The sequence below is a fragment of the Lotus japonicus genome, chromosome 4 (assembly GCF_012489685.1).
Source record: "Lotus japonicus ecotype B-129 chromosome 4, LjGifu_v1.2".
NCBI lineage: Eukaryota > Viridiplantae > Streptophyta > Magnoliopsida > Fabales > Fabaceae > Lotus > Lotus japonicus.
Window position 1 is genome coordinate 72712062 of NC_080044.1, and position 17217 is coordinate 72729278.

At 35.8% G+C, this 17217-nt stretch overlaps 4 protein-coding genes across 4 annotated transcripts; 3 read left to right on the forward strand and 1 right to left on the reverse strand.

Moving 5' to 3' along the window:
* Positions 1–1326: 1326 nt before the first annotated feature.
* On the forward strand, positions 1327–4058 carry LOC130713317 (nucleoside hydrolase 3). The gene is made up of 4 exons (XM_057563091.1): positions 1327–1533; positions 2870–3049; positions 3145–3249; positions 3361–4058. Exons 1-4 carry the CDS (start codon positions 1327–1329, stop codon positions 3739–3741), a joined length of 873 nt encoding a protein of 290 aa, XP_057419074.1. The 3' UTR covers positions 3742–4058.
* Positions 4059–4162: 104 nt separating this feature from the next.
* LOC130714009 (nucleoside hydrolase 3) lies at positions 4163–7533 on the forward strand. Its single transcript, XM_057563861.1, has 7 exons — positions 4163–4546; positions 4754–4876; positions 5060–5257; positions 5638–5891; positions 6101–6302; positions 6539–6844; positions 7131–7533. Exons 1-7 carry the CDS (start codon positions 4271–4273, stop codon positions 7419–7421), a joined length of 1650 nt encoding a protein of 549 aa, XP_057419844.1. The 5' UTR covers positions 4163–4270; the 3' UTR covers positions 7422–7533.
* Positions 7525–11904, reverse strand: LOC130714010 (uncharacterized protein At4g15545). The gene is made up of 9 exons (XM_057563862.1): positions 11504–11904; positions 11345–11413; positions 11101–11157; positions 10786–10855; positions 8944–9036; positions 8493–8732; positions 8233–8275; positions 7887–7965; positions 7525–7770 (listed from the first exon to the last, which is right to left on the reverse strand). The coding sequence occupies exons 1-9, from the start codon at positions 11777–11779 to the stop codon at positions 7678–7680; spliced, it is 1020 nt and encodes a 339-aa protein (XP_057419845.1). The 5' UTR covers positions 11780–11904; the 3' UTR covers positions 7525–7677.
* A 3825-nt stretch (positions 11905–15729) lies between these two features.
* LOC130714012 (uncharacterized) lies at positions 15730–16804 on the forward strand. Its single transcript, XM_057563864.1, has one exon. It carries the CDS (start codon positions 15878–15880, stop codon positions 16391–16393), a length of 516 nt encoding a protein of 171 aa, XP_057419847.1. The 5' UTR covers positions 15730–15877; the 3' UTR covers positions 16394–16804.
* Positions 16805–17217: the final 413 nt, after the last annotated feature.

Here is a 17217-nt window from a genome sequence, read left to right on the forward strand (position 1 = left end):
TTTAAAAATAGCTAGAGTGAAATGGATAATTGCATTGAAATAGATCTTAGATCAATTTTAAGATTACATTAATTTTGATGTCTTAATTAGGTTTCGTGTTGGGAGACCTTACCATCAAATGTGTTAGAGTAAAATCAATTATGGATGAAAACATTATATTTAGTGTCATTTTAGGCATTTGGTTTCAGACCCAAAATTAAGTTTGGTAAAACATAAGTAATTATAAGATTTTACGACCGAAAATGTGAATACCCTTGACCATTTAACATTACATCGGGCGTCGATGCAACAACTCTAACTCACAACATGTTGCCTCCGGGCGACAACCTGACATTAGCATAAATCTATGGTATTTGATTCAAAAGAAGTCGACTAGTTTTATTTATCAAGTTAAGTTTATTTATATACTAGATATACTATCCATGCGTTACATAGGTTTATTTACGATATTTTTTAATATTGTAAAAAAAGTCAATTACTATATTGTAATAAATAAATAAATATTAAAATATTTTCATTATAAATATAATAATATAAAAATAATTGTGTTGAGATATTTGAATAAATAGTATGAGAGTTACTTTTGTGTAAATAATTAATATTATTCAAATTTAATAATTGATATTTAATAATTAACAATGAAGTAACTTTACCGATTTAATAATTTATTTACATAATAATGTGAAAGATAATTAAGTTAGTTTTGAAATATTTTAAAAAGTTACATGATTTTTTGAAGTGAACACATGACTATTTATTTATTTATTTATTTAATCTAGGTGTTCATTTATGATTAGATTTAACGGTCGTAATTTATTATCATATTCTCACATAAAATCATATTTCTCATTGAAATACATCCCATATATATATATATATATATAGTCAATCTAATTAATAATATAAATGGTAATTAATAACAATTTAATTAATATTTTTATTAATGCATTGTTCAAGTCAAGTTTACTTATTTTGTTATATATATAGATAATAAATATAATTAATTAATTATATAAATGGTAATTAGCAGCCATTTAATATTGTTATTAATACATAGCTCAATTCAACTTTTCTTTATAATTAAGTATTATAAAAAAAGTAAAGTTTACTTATATAATACTCTAGCTAAATGTATTCAAGTTTTCACATGATAAATCAGCAAGTGGATGACTCTATAAAATCTTCTTCATATGCATGTTTGCTTGCTTACTTGTTGCTTACAGAAATGAGACTGAACTGAACTGACTTATATATATTTGAACTCGCTGCAGCTAGTAGCAGTTATTGAATTGATCAGGTTGGGTTGTTTGAGGGGGTAAAACGAAAATGCTAATAACGTTGCGAAGGAGGTGCATGTGTTGGGTTCCTATAGTGATAGTGTTGATTGTAGGAACCCTTCTTGAAGATGCTCCTCCGTTTATGGTGGCGGAAGGCACACCTCGTCGGATTCTGGTGGACACAGATGTGGACACTGATGATCTCTTTGCTCTGCTATACCTTCTCAAGCTCAACAGATCCGAATTTCAATTGGAGGTGAGTAGTAAACCAAATCATTAATAATTTACAACATTATATTTCTCTATATACAGAAAAATATTGTTTATTGTTTTTTAAAAATCAATGAACAATATTGTAAGTCATACATTTTGAATTTTGATGAAAAAAATAAAATATGGAAATAAGGTAAAGAGGAAAAACTAACATATAAAAGATTATGTAGATCAAAAAATTTTAAGAAAAACTATAACGTAGGGAAAAACTCAAAATGAATTCACTTGAGACAAAAAAATTAATTGATTATTTATTAAATAAATTTGAGAATATAGACGATTTAATCAATAATAAAGTTACAAATTCATAATTAATTGTTTTCAAATTATTTTAAAATGTGGCCTTCCAAAATAAAATTTATAGGGAAAAAAAAAGAAAAACAATACTTATATGTATTGAGAATTGCTATAGGAAAAATAGACGTCAGATATATCAAATTAAAGATTGGTCCATTTTAAAAATAAAGGCTTAAATAACCTTTTGGTCCTTGAAACTGTAAAGGGAATCAAATCTGGTCCTTGTAAAATTTTCGCATCAAATTGGGTCCCTAAAATTGTTTTTTTAATCTAATTAACTCCTTTTGCTCAATTTTGAGCGGTCAACGGTCCAGTGGCAAGCCTAGTCAGCTAAAGACGACCACGTGGACTTTTTCACATCAGTTTTAGTCCCTTGAAAAGTATTTTAATCAATTTTAGTCCTTATTCTTCCACCTTCATCTTCTTCCTCTTCCACCTTCTTCCTCTTCCTCCATAACTCAAATCCCATAAATTCAAAAGTAAGAACAAGGTGAATATGATGAACATATAGTTTTTTTAGGGTTTTGAATTTCTGGATTTAAGGATTTGAGTTATGGAAGAAGAGGAAGAAGGTGGAAGAGGAAGGTGAAAGAACAAGGACTAGAATTGATTAAAATATTTTTCAAGGGACTAAAATTGATGTGAAAAAAGTCCATGTGGCCATGCTTAGCTGACTAGGCTTGGCACTGGAACGTTGACTAGTCAAAATTGAGCAAAAATACTTAATTAGATTAAAAAAACAATTTTAGGGACCCAATTTGATGCGAAATTTTTATAGGGATCAGATTTGATTCCCTTTACAATTTCAAGGACCAAAAGAGTATTTAAGCCAAAAATAAACTACTCGTAAAAGAATATATGAAAAATGTATTGAAATTATATATTATAACGTTTCTCATATACATTACTGTTTAGAATGTATTGGATGATAACGATTTTCCAAATTTGTTTATTGAGTAGTATACTGTCCTAGTTAGTTATAGATTTGGCTTTGTAGTTTAAGCCTCTTAATTAACTTTCAGGGAATCACGATTAATGCAAATAGTTGGTTAAATGCTGGACATGCTGTGAATCAAATTTATGACATACTTTATATGATGGGGCGAGATGATATTGCTGTTGGAGTTGGAGGTGAAGGTGGAATACTACCAAATAGTACCATCCTCCCTAACGTTGGTGGATATCTTCCAATCATAGAACAGGTTTCTTTTTAAGACTATAACAAATAAAAAAATGTGTACAATCTTAACTATATTACTTCACATGCTAATAATTTGTTTCTGACATAATGAATTAGGGAATGACAACAGTAGGGGGTTGCAGATACAGAAGGGCCATTCCTCTTGGAGGGCGCTTAGATGTCGATACAAACTATGGTATCAGGAAGGCTTTCCTACCAAAGGTAATAGCATGATAAGAACTGGTCTTCAGTTAAGTCATTTACTTCAACTGTACCTATAGCCTAATTAATATACTGATACTCATTTTCTTGCTAATCTTTTCATGATATCAGGGCAAAAGGAGATATACTCCATTGCAACAACCAACTGTTCAGCAAGTGCTGATTGAAAAAATATCTGCTGGTCCCATAACCTTGTTAGCGATTGGAGTACATACAAACCTTGCAATTTTCCTTATGAATAACCCACACCTGAAGAAAAATGTGGAGCACATTTACATCATGGGTGGTGGTGTAAGATCTAGCAACCCAACTGGTTGCTGCCCCAAGAATGCTTCATCTTCTTGTGTGCCTCGACAGTGCGGTGACCGTGGCAACATATTCACTGATTATAATACTGACCCTTATGCAGAGTTCAACATATATGGAGACCCTTTTGCTGCATACCAGGTCATCAGACATTTTGATATGCATAACATTAATTCCATTTATTGATATCTAAAGAACGAAATATACTTTTAACTTTCATGGAAATAAACAATAATCATGTTGTTTACCGTAGCCCTTAATATCATGAGCTGACAGCTAGCAGTATTATATAAAACCATTCATGTGTTTTCAGCTTAACAGTTTAAGCTTTTTAAATAGTTGGTTCATGACAACATATTTCTGTGGGTAGTTATGTTAGTGACAAAAAGGTAAATAAATCTCTTTTTTCTAGGTGATTCATTCTGGAATTCCTGTCACCCTTGTTCCTCTTGATGCAACAAATACAATCCCCATCAATGAAGAATTCTTTGATGCATTTGAAAAGACTCAAGACACATATGAGGCACAATATTGTTTCAAATCATTGAAAATGGCTCGTGATACATGGTTTGACAACCAATTCTATTCGGTAATCTTTTAGTGAATTCAATTTATGCATGCTTATTGTTTTATGTTATTAACATGTAATTTTTTTATGAATAGGAATGAACTAATATTCACAATGAATTAAATCATTATTTTGCAGAGTTATTTTATGTGGGACTCTTTTGCAGCTGGTATAGCTGCTTCAACTATGAGTAAATCCAATAACCCCGAAGGAGAAAATGAATTTGCTGACATGGAGTATATGAACATAACTGTTGTTACTTCAAACAAGCCTTATGGGATATCTGATGGCTCAAATCCATTCTTTGATGGCCTAAAAGTTCCCAAGTTCAATTTAGAGAAAGGTGGGGTTCATAGCGGTCATATTCAACAAGGACTTAGAGATCCACTTTGCTTTGTAAAGAATGGGAAAGGAAGATGCCAGGTAGTTGCTTTTCTATGTAGGTTTCAACTTTAATAACATGTTTGGTCCCACAGTGAAAACCTCTAGAATCAATTCTCAGTACAAGCTACAAGTCTTAGCTTATAAGTAAACGTGTTTTGAATTCTGTGCAAATCATGAAACACTGCACCAATTTGTCAAACATGCATACATATTGTTAATGTTCATGTGTTGAAACATGTTCTATAGGATGGTTATACAGCAGAGACACATGGTCCAGACTCGGTTAGGGTACTTGTTGCCACAAAAGCAAAGCCTAATCAGGATACTGGAAGCTCACTTGACAGAGAATATTTCAAAAGCTTCTTGAGTGTATGTCCACATTTTTGATATATAGATATTGTTCTAATTTCTTCATTCAATCATTCTGTTTTATTTACATGAGTTTATAAAGAAATTACTAACAAGTAACAACTAAATTCTTTGTGCTGCAATTGTTATTGGATTCTAAAGGCTTTCACTGTTGTTGTTGTTTTGTTTTTTTGTCGTCCAAAGGTTCTAAACAACCCGCAATATGCTGGGAAGTTCAACTTCACCACACAGTTTCCTTACTACAAAGAAGTAACTTACAAGCCAGATTTTCATAACAAAACACTTGGGAAACCTGTTGTGTTTGACATGGACATGAGTGCAGGAGATTTTCTTGCTCTATTTTACCTCCTTAAAGTTCCTGTTGAAGTAATCAATCTTAAGGTAATATGTTTTTCCATTCGTGAGTGTTTCATAAATGTGTGTTTGAATACCAATTGAGTGCAATCTGAATGAACTTTTATCCCAATTCATAAGGATTTCGCTCACTTTTTAGTTTCCAGTGCTAACAAGTATCCAAACGTAGTTTTAGTTCTCCATTAAACCAAATATTGACACCAAGATATGAAAAGGCGTTCAAATGAGAAACCCTAGATGTTTTAGGTCAACTAAGAATTTCTACTTTTGATTTGATAACTTAAGTTGCTTGAAACTTACTTGTACTTACGGGCCTAAGTTTTTTTCTGTTGAATTATTTGTTTTTGAACCACAATTTGGAGAGAAGTAACACCTTTACTTTGTGCTTCTTGTACCTTATTTTTCAGGCAATCATTGTGAGTCCTACTGGATGGGCAAATGCAGCTACAATAGATATAATCTATGACTTACTGCACATGATGGGTCGTGATGATATCCCAGTTGGTCTCGGAGATGTTTTTGCAGTGAATCAATCTGATCCAATATTATCAGGTGTTGGGGATTGCAAGTATGTTAGATCCATTCCACATGGAAGTGGGGGGCTTATAGACTCTGACACACTTTATGGTCTTGCTCGCGATCTACCACACAGCCCAAGAAGGTTCTTTCCTGTTATTTACATGGCCTAGTTAGCATTGCTCATCAATGTTATGATGCATCATAAATTATTGAAATCATATTGATTATACGCATGTTTGGAAACTCTTCTATAATTTATTTTGAAGACAATCAATTCTAAGGAGAAGCTTATGTGAGTAGCTTCTAATGTTTCCTACCATGATTGGACTAACACAATAGGAATTATTTCAGGTACACAGCAGAAAACTCTCTGAAGTTCGGGGCTCCTCGAGATACATATCACCCTGAACTCAGGCAACCACGAGCTATGGAAGTTTGGGAGTCTATTTGGCAAACAACTAAACCAGGGTCAGAGATTACAGTATTAACTAATGGACCCTTGACTAATTTGGCAAAGGTTGTATCAGTAGAAAACATAAGATCCAGAATAAAGGTCAGTTATGGCGCATATATTTGAAATAGCTATATATATCAGCAATAACAATCAACTGCTATGAAAGTGGACTTCAGAGACCACAGTATAGCTAGAAAAACTTATTGTCATTTTTGTTATACAAGAAAAAAATAAATTGAATATTCATGATTTTTTTGCATTAAACATTCTGCTAGTGCAGAAATAAAGTTCAGATTGTTATAATTTGAGGAGATAACTGTTCCTAAATGTTGCAGGAGGTTTATGTAGTTGGGGGACACATCAGTGAAAATGTCAATGATAAAGGAAACATCTTTTCAGTTCCTTCCAACCAATATGCAGAATTCAACATATTCTTAGATCCTTTGGCTGCCAAGGCAGTGTTCGAATCTGAAGTTAACATCACATTGATTCCGCTTAGTGCCCAGCGTAAAGTAAGTTCATTTTCAACTGCCATAGATTCTTTAAAAAGGGCTAAGAAAACTCCAGAGGCTGTGTTTTCCCAGGGTCTGCTGTCATGGCTATACCACTTGAAGCAAATCAATGATAAGTATCTTCATATGGTATGTACATGAGTTCCTATCCACAAAAATAATTTATTTTCTCTAGGCCAATATTCTTTCACATCATAAAAACTTTATAAGCATGATGGTGTTCAGAAATTGCATTTGGCAGAAGCTCATCAGGCTGTCTATATTGTTTCTGTTATTTTATAATAGTATGTTTGGGTTAAATTATTTTTTCATAGCACTCAGAAGCTACTCATAGAAGCTTCTTTCAATAATTGATTTTGACTTTAGAGTCATTGGTAGAAAGATGTAATTAAGCCCTTATTGTTTGCACATGCAGGACACATTCTTGGGGGAAATTCTAGGTGCAGTTACCTTGGGCGATACTTCAACTAATCTTGATCCAAATTTTGAGGTCAAGCCTATTAAAGTCTTAGCTGATGGCGTTGAATCCACTGATGGAACAATTGTGGTGGATGGGAGACATGGAAAATTAGTTAGAATTTTAAGAGGTGTAAATGCCATGGCTTATTATAATTTGTATGCAGACAAGCTTGGCAATCATAATCAAACAGCTAAGGTTGGCAGCTTTAAAGAACAAACAAGAAAATGGCGTTATGCTCATTTGTAATTTCCTTATTCTCTGCTCGGCAGCAATAATATATCTTTTGTTATAATTTGTATTTTCTAATAATTACTCCATGCTTTGCAACCAATACAAGGAAACCAGTGGAAAGTGGAAACCCTGTTGCCCTATCATGAAATATCATTTATTAATTCAAATTCACATGCTTTTTCATGTTCAAAAAATGTTTTATTACACACTAATAAACATGTAATATACAGTGGAATACAAACTCGGAATAAAGCTTCTCCTAGGCACAATGTCAATGGACATTGCGAGTAATCAACCCCTCAAATATATTGTACAGGTCCTTGTTTTCTGGTCCAAAAATTTCATCAGCTTTCTGCAGCGTCACCTGCAATTTCGCACAAACAGAGCTTATAGGTGCGTCAATTGACGAAACAGGGGAGGAGTGGGAGAGGATCAGAGGAAGCATGAGAGAGGAAACGAGGCAGGAGCATGAGGAATTACCTCTCTTGTTTGTTTATGGGAATTCAGCTCCTTAACATTAGCCAAGAATGCACCGAACTGCTCGTAAGACAACCGGTTCCTGATAAAAACCAACAGGAGATTAAATAAAGACCCCTGACTACTAAGCAGTAGGATAGTTCATCCAGTGATAAAAGATTCATTTCTTCCTGTCTAATCTGATCCAGTTTCCATGAAGGTCCTTCAAAATTATGGAAACTACAACATGCATGTGGGCACATGTTTATGTAATTATGTGCTTAAATTAAGTCAACTGAGGTTGCCATTGTTTGGTAAAACTATAAGTTTCTCAACTAGGTTCCATAATTTCAAAGACAAGGGCCCTCACCTGACTTGGCGAAAGAACTCCTTTCCGTCCACCCGTGTTCGTCCTATGACACCCAAGTAAGAAACAATAAAATGAGAGAAAAAGTCATGACCTCAGCATGGCTGTAATGCTGGAAATACTGAAATATTAAGTAAGCATCTGATTCTTCATATGCATGCAAGATCCAAGAAAATAGTTCACAACAGAGTGACTTAATGAAAACATATCGAGATGAAATCTGTTTGCACATTTGCAATGGCAACATAGTTAAAAGAACTCACCAGTTTGTGATCCTGCTCCGGAGTCAGAGCTTGACATCGAGGAAAACACTGAAGTCCTATCATCATGCATGCCTCTTGAGGTTGCAAAGGAAATTGAATGCCGCCTTGGAGACACAGGTTTAGATGTTCTTGTGGGAGATACTGATGCAGACAGGCTGGGAGGAGAACCAGGGGGAGTGAGCCGAGGGGTGGTAGATTGGGATGCTAAGAGGAGACTATATGGTACTCTAGGTCTTATGGCTGCAATTTCAGAATTGAAAATAAATACACAGAAGGTCAGGATTCACATGGAAAATTATAGTTGTTACTTTTTTCAGCAATATGTCTGTGTATGTGCGCGCGCACGCGTGTGTGAATGAATGTCGTGTATGTAAGACACCATACTGTCTTTTTTGGTAATACAAAATGAAGTGTATGTATACCCATTTGCCTCATAAATGATAGTACATACCATCAGATTCATGATCCTCAGCAAAAGAATTTCCAGTATCAGAAATTGAGGGCACTGAAGAAGATACGGATGGTGGTAATGAAGCTTCATTATCTGCAATAAAATGAGAACTTATCAAAACTGAAAATGAGAAAAGCGCAGCTGAGGGACCTCAATTTTAAGGGTCTGTTTGCAATAACAGGAAAGGGAGGGATATGGAGGGGAAAGCCTACTAAAATATGTTCATCTCCATCTCTCTACCACTCTCCCTCTCCCGATCAGTGTTGTCAAATCGCGATCGCGGAAAATCGCGGCGAGGCAAAAATCCGCTATTTCGTTTAGCGGATCGCGTCGCGGGCAAATAGCGGTTACCGCATAGCGGTTAAAATAAGTACAATATTATACAAAAAACAGTTAAAAACAACATAATTTTAACTCAGTCTCAAAACAACATAATTCAAGGCTGTCCAAGAGCTCAAAACAGATAACAAAAGTACTTAAAACAACATAATGTTAATGCAAGTCTCAAAAGAGCACAATTTAAAGAGATAAGAATACGTAAGAGATAAGTTAAGAGAAAAGGAAGAAGAAACAATGGAAAACAGAGCATGAGTTTTGAACAGAGAAGAAAACTGTGAAACAATATATTATAAGTTTAGTAAAGGAAGAAGAAACAATGGAAAACAGATCATGAGTTTTGAACAAAAATAAAAGAAAAAGAGAAGAGAAGATGACTGTTAAAGGAAGAAGAAACATTGAAAAACAGAGAAGAAAACTGTGAAACAGGTAAAGGAAGAAGAAACATTGAAGAACAGAGTATAGGTTTTCAACAAAAAACAGAGGAATGAGAGGATGCGGAAAAGAGTATGATCTACTCAGCAGAAAGCAGAAACTCTAAGAAGGTTTGCTTGCAAGTTGCAACCGTGCTGTAGAGTGTAGTCTCTGAGAAGTGAGAACCAGAGAGAATTTGAAAGAGAGGAGAGGAGAGTTGAAGCGTTAATATAGAGAATAGTTATTAGGGATTTAGGGTTTTTTTTTTTTGAAAATGGGAATTAGGGTAATTAATGGGAATTAGCGTTAATAGGAGGTGGCCCATTATATGCTGTTTTTAAAACCCTAAAAACTAGCCAGAAAAACGTTTTAATTCCATGAAATCCGTTATTTCCGTTTCTGGCATAACGCCGCTATGGCGTTCGCGGCCGCGATCGCGATTATCGCGGTGGCCGCTATGTAGCGGCATAACGATTGCGGTGAAGCAAATTCCCGCTACGCTATAGCGGGTAGCGGCCGCTATCGCCGCTATTTAACAACACTGCTCCCGATAGAACCTAAATTGTTTTTAACAGGGCTCGCTCCATCAAATTCAATAAACTTATTGATGTCAAATTCGATAAAATAGTTAAATAGCTTAGCCTGTGCATGGGATTCTCCGTCAACATAAATGACAAAACTAGATTAATTTACCAAAGCGTTTATAAAAACAATTAAGCTACTTTCACTGATGGAATGAGGATAGATTGGATCCTCTCATTTTCTTTAGCAACATGACAGTTTAATGTTCACAGAGAAAAAGTCATAAACAACTCAAATGCAGGACATGTAAACCACTGAAGAGGAAATAGTAGACTCCATTAAATTGAAACTAGCAGTTTTCTCTCCAAACATGGCACTTCATGCACCCCATAGAAATTTGATGATGCTCAATTGTCACTAAAGCTTATACGGCAAAATAAAAGCTAAACCCAAACACTCTAAATCTCACTGCATAAATAAAACAAATTAAGCAAACAGCCAAAAGGGAAAAAGCAATTCACATAGGGCACCAAGAATCAACAGAAATGACATACAACAAGTCGAAAGTACCTCCAAACTGAGACGTGGAAGTCAAACTTGATTGACTTTGTACTTTAGCAACCATGTCTGGAGCTCCTCCCTATGCCAAACACCAGTAAAATCCAAAAGTTAGACAAAGATATACCTTTGTATGAATTGTTTTCGACTTTTCATAATACTAGCTTATGAATTGTTTTCGAAATGAAAAAGTACAATTTAGTAAGATATGAACCCATTGAATAAGTTAAACCATTCCATGATACATACTTACACATATTAAGCAACACAGAACTTCTCAATCACAGTAACCAGCACAAAAATTAAGTAATATTGACAGCAACTTACAGAATTATCATCCTCCTCCTGAAGTGATCGCATAAGTGTCTTTCTGAAAACCTCCAACTGCACCATAACATTTCAAATTTAACAACCTTGCTCCATTGCATCAAAATATTCCAATTTTTCACTTCACTACCATTTCCATGTTAAAAAAAAAAACTGAGTAGCCCCAATTCAAAATGAAATTATCAAACCAAGTTAATTTCGCCTACAAAAAACGTGTTACAATCAAAATTGAGTTTATGACAACCTTGGAGACATCTCGATTGAGCTTTCTAACAGTGTTGGAAAGTGAAGCATTCTCGTTGATCAAACTCTCCTGTATTCATATGAGAGAGATGAGTCAAATTTGGTTAAAGCCAGCAAAGAAAAGTGATGAACCGGGTTCAGTTCAGGGGTTGGTTCGGACCTTATCTTGTTCGGCACGGTGGAGGTTATCGGCGGTGGCGGAGAGTGTGGCGTCGAGGGAGTCCAACTGCGACTGAAGCTCGGCGATGAGGTGATCCTTCTCGGCGATCCTGGCGCGAAGTTCCGACGACTCTGATTCGAGGGCGTTGACACGTGCTGAAAGCGCAATGGATGTGATCTTGCGGGCCAGGTCGAGTTGTTCGAAGGGATCTGACGGTAGCACTTGCACGAGGTCATCGGGAAGATCGAAGTTCAAATCTCCCGATTCCGCCGCCATAGTTGGTTAATCGATAATTTCCTGCCACTTTTTCCTCCTCTTTCCTTATTTTTGTTAATAGATTATTTTTTATTACTATATTCCTTTTTTTTTTTATGGTTTTGTATGTGACTGTGAGAGCGTTATTCTGTTCTTTGTTTGGTGGTGTAGAAGCAGACAACGCAGAGAGACATGTCCTGGAGAGTTTTTTGTTTTTTAATGATGAGTTTCTTTGTATTACTTAATTTTGTGCCAAAACATGTGGGTTTGCCATGGTTTGAGATTGGATACGACTGGAAGAAGAAACAAGAAAATTAGTGGTTATTTATTTGTTTTGTAACTTCTTTCGAATCTCCTTAAGTGATGTCTATTGGTTTTGGCTGGGATTACAAAAAGAGTCTCTCCATTCTTCTCATTTTGTAGACCCTTCGGTGGCATTGCAAGAATTATTTGTAGCTAAGGGGATAGATTTTAATGTGGATTATGTGATCATGATCTCTCAATTAATCATCAAAATCACTTGTTACTTGTCAATAACTTAGAATTTTCTTTTGGTGGATTTCCCCTTTAGAAAAAAAAATGTTTATAAGACCGCATAAGGAAATCGCATCAATTCGCTTAGAAACTCGAATTCTATGACTTGATTGGAATCAATCAAACATCGTTAATGTCAAGACTGATTTTGTGAGTTTGAAAAGAAGAAGTATGAATATAATTTTTTAGACTTTTTCACATTCCTAGGAGTTGTCTTCGAGTTGGAGAACACTAAAGCACAAGAGCTAGTGACAAGAGCGGAATAAGTTAACAAGATGAGAGAAAAAAACCTATCAAGGGAGGAGGAATAAGGGGTAGATACACGCATGCGACGCTCAATGTGAACTAGCCATATGGTGTAAGTATCAATTAGGGTTTTGGAAGTTAATGTGCTTAGCCTTTCTTATTGTGGTTTGTTGAATCTTGGTTTATTACAAAGTTGGATGGATGTGAAACTTATTGGTTACTAAGTGCCTCTTTGATAGTTCTAGTTAGCTATCTTTATACATCATGACATAGTTTCTTAAGTATTTTTCATTTTTTATGAACTCTTATGAGAGTCTACGAATTAAGTTTACTAACCCAAAACAAATTAGCGTAGACTCGTGAGTAAAACAAATTTGATCACCATGTTTTTTTTTTGGTCAAAGTTGATCACCATGTTTTATGTTATGTGCCAACCGTTAATCAAAGCAGGTCATTACTCAATTTTTTTGCCAAGACTAAAATTTATTTACAATGAAAAAAACCAGCTCATAAGTTATGGTAGTAGCCCAAAATGGACATGCGAGACTTGAGTCATCTTGGACTACGGCCCAAGTAGGGGGAGGTTACAAATACACGTGTAGGAGGTAGAGATGACCAACGTACTAGAAGTGGATATTTTCTTCGATTGTTTATGGATAGGTATAAAAAAAAAAAATCTCAAAGATTTGCTTGAATACATTATACATGGACATTATCATTCTTTTATCCTTCAAAAGCAAGATTGCCTCAGATTTTATGGATTATTATAAATGATTCACAAATAATTAAATTAAAAGTATAAGTGGAGTATGTCGTAAGTTAGAAGAACAAGGGACGGCCAGGGAATACGGACAACTTGATATTATATACATGAAATATTCAAGACACATAATTTGGAAGAACAATATCATGTGAATTGCAAAATCATTGGTTATATTATAACGCAATGCAATAAAATAAATAAATAAAACCCATTGCATAATTTCGTAAATTGCAATACTTTAAATTATTTAGTTCCGCTTGCCTTTTTTTTTGTTTGTTCAAGGGACTATGAATTAATATAATAAAAAGTTGTCCAAAGCACTTACTCCTATATTAGTGGGAATAAAATTACAATGAGTGATTATACAATGTAACAAGATACATAAATTAAGAACAAAACATATTACTCATCCTAATACATATAGCTAACATATTAAAGTTCATACAAAGCCCCTAAATAATCTTGAGGTCATTTAGACGATTTTAGCTCCTCCTCTTGATCTTCACCAATATGTTGAGGTGTTGTAATCAATTCAACAGAGAAGCAATGCCCATTGCTGCATCAGTTCCAATATGTTTCTAGGAGGCCAATATGTTAGTGGATTATTTAGTCCATTTGGGTAGGTTTTCTTTTGGGTGGCTGTTGGTTAGCAGTTTTTTTTTTTTTCAAGCCGACTTCCTATGCATAATTTTTTTTTTCCTTTTTTAAGCAATGTGTGGTACAACATTCGTAACTCCAATATCACAGCTTTAGCGACACCTAAATTAGTCATGGCGGCAACACTGAAAACCCGAAAATAGGACAACTCCATTACAGACCATAAGTGATATATAGCAGGAGAAGACAAGGGAGGGAGATGGTGGTGGCACTGACAGAAATGGTAGTGGCTAGAGGCAGAGGCGACAAGGTACGTAGAGGAATCCAATGGTGGTCTCACATGAGAAGAAGAGAGAAAATCCATACTAAAAGGAGAAAAAAACTCACTTATTTGAATAGTCAAACCACCTAATTATATGGAATTGAAGTAATGAACCAACCTATTACAAGAAGAAACAATTACAATGAAGAAGGAATCTCCCTAAAGGAGGGAGAATCCGCCAAAGGGAGGAGACCGAGGGGAAATGGTGGTTGTGAGTTTCCTCTCTACTAGGCTTTTCTTTAGCGAGATAGGCTAATAACTATATTCGCACTCAGCTATCTTCTATTTCATTTCTACATTTATTTTTCATATTTCTTTTCTTTTCTCATCATACAAAAAGATATGTAAAGAGCTAGCAGGAGCCACGGTCCCAAGAATTTTAATTTCTTTGTGACTACATGTATTTTTGTATATATTTTCTATCCTTGCTCTTGTCCCAAGTTTTGTGTATAGATTTTTTATTATTTTATTTCAATCTTCAATAAAAAAAATATTGACTAAACCCCTGGCATCAAATCACCGCTATATCTTTCACTTCTATTTCTTTCATTCATCAAACAATTTATCTTGCCTTAATTAACCTCGTAACGTCCACTACTATGGAGCAAGCAACTTGCACCTTTTCCATCGATGAGAAAATGACAACATGAAATGAAAAGTATGGGTGCACTAGTGCTCTACAATTCAGAGTAATTGGGATTTAACCATCATCACTAAGACTAAGTTGCTTTCAAATCATGACAAAGTAGTGGCCAAAAAAGAACACAAGCGACGAAATATCTTTGCTCATATGGTAACATTGCTTATCTCTTACGTGACCCAAGAGATTAAATTCAATGCTATATCTTACAATACCAATAATTATTTTCTTGCGTTAGTTTGGACCAACACCATAGTTTAACAATTCATTCAATAGTTAGATGGATTTGATAAAGCTACTAGTAGTATTATTGTTGACCCGAGACCTAGCAACTTGCCATTGTGAAGGTCTCATTTTCCTACCTCTTTCTTTTTTTGAAAATCAAATTCCTTTAGCTTTCTTTTTTGGTACAGCAGGATACAGTTTTCTTTTTTCTTCTTTTTCATTGGTTCCACTTTTTTGGTTCTCAATAAATAAATTTTTATTTTATGCATGATTCCAACGTCACGTGGGTCCCCACCACTCACAACAATAATTTCCATGAAAGACGACAACTAACCTGACGCCGTTACCTCAGCTAACACCCGAACCAAAAAAAATCTTTTTCATGAGCTGGTTCGGGTAAAAAAATCAGCAACTCCGAACCTGAAAGTAACAGTTTCCGTTAACAAACAGAGTGACCCAGTCTGGGTCAGCGTGTACACCTGTCCGTGGTTGAGTCAGAAGAGGTGGCCTCACCCTCTTCTTCCTCTGTCATTCTCTCTCTCCTCGTAACGCGTCGTTTTGATGGTGGGCCAGGTCGGTGCAAACCCAACCCCATTTCCAAACCCCACCCTTGTCTCCTTCTTCTTCTCCTATATAACCACCCTCTCCTCCATTTCTATCACCACGTTCACCACCACCACCAAATCTCGTTTCTGTAACACAAAACAACCTCTTCCTTCATTTTCATCTTCTTCGTGAGGAGGTAGAAGATTCATTTCTTTTCTGATTTAACTTGTTTCAGTTTTTTCCACCATGGCAACACAAGTTTTGCAGCCACAGGACTGTTTAACCGAACGGTTCAGAGCTTCTCCGGCGACAAGTTCCCGCCGGGGTAACAACTGTAGAAGTTATTACTACAACAACAACAACAATCATGCTGCGGCGGCGAGATCTTCTTCCTCTTCTTCTTCTTCTTCTTACTACAGGAAGCAAGTTACCCGACCCGACCAGAAGAAGCGGGTTCACGTGAGTTCCGGCCAGTTAGAGCAATCAAACTGTGGTACGGTCTCGAAGAGATCTAGTTCTGATGATTCTAAGGTGGGGAGGAGCAACGGATTGGGTTCGGAGAAGGTGACGATTCTCCGGAGGGGCAAGTCGCTGGACTCGGCGCCGGTGAAGAGCGACATCATGTACGCTGGATCTGCGTGTGCGATGTCTCCGGCGCCGAGCGCGCTTCCTCTGCCATCTTTTTCGACGAGGAAGCAGTCGCCGGCGGCGTTTGATGACTCTGCGACGCGAGATCTGAGGCGTTTGTTGCGTCTTGAATGACGTAGAATAAACTCTTGTACTTACTTTTTCTATCAAGCCCCTCCCGGGTTCAAGTTCTGACCCGACCGTGATTATTTTTTTAAAACGGAAAGGGTGGATCTGAACTAGGGGAGAAAAGCTTGGAGTAGCGTAAGGTATGAAGTATGAACGAACCATGTGAAGTTGTGATGTTATTTGTTTAGGTTTAAGTTTAAATTATAATTAGGGTTGTTACTTGTTACTACTACTAGTTAGTTAATGGAAAAGAAGAAGAGGGAGAAGCAGATTGTGAATTAGGTGATTTGGGTTTCTGGGTTTCGGCTCTGGTGTGAAATTGCTAGCTCCTTGTACACTGTTTGACTGTTTGTAAAGTGATTACTACTCTTATGAAGATATTAATTTTAGTGGATTTCATGAAATTTTCTTTTTTCACATCTCATTTCCTGTGCTCTTATTATTTGGTTAAGCTGTAACTTACCATTAATTAATTCTCTCAAATGGAAGAAGGCACTTGTTAAATAACATAAAGAAGAAGGTGCAAAGCAGTGAAAATAATAGTGATTGTGCAGAACTGGATTGTATGAAAGAACCTTACTAAGGTTATCACAAAACACTGCAGGGGATGTAATACCAAGCTCAGACAGTAAGGTTTGCAACCAAAGGAGTTCTGCTGTGGTTTGAGCAAGGTTGTGATATTCAGCCCCAGTGTTAGAGTGAAGCAACATGAGGTTGCTTCTTTGAGGATCAAGAGAACAAATTAGGACCCAAGAAGACACCAATGCTAGAGGTGGATCGTCAATCATCGGGATTAGACGCCCAATCTGCAGTGAGATTCAAGGGACGAG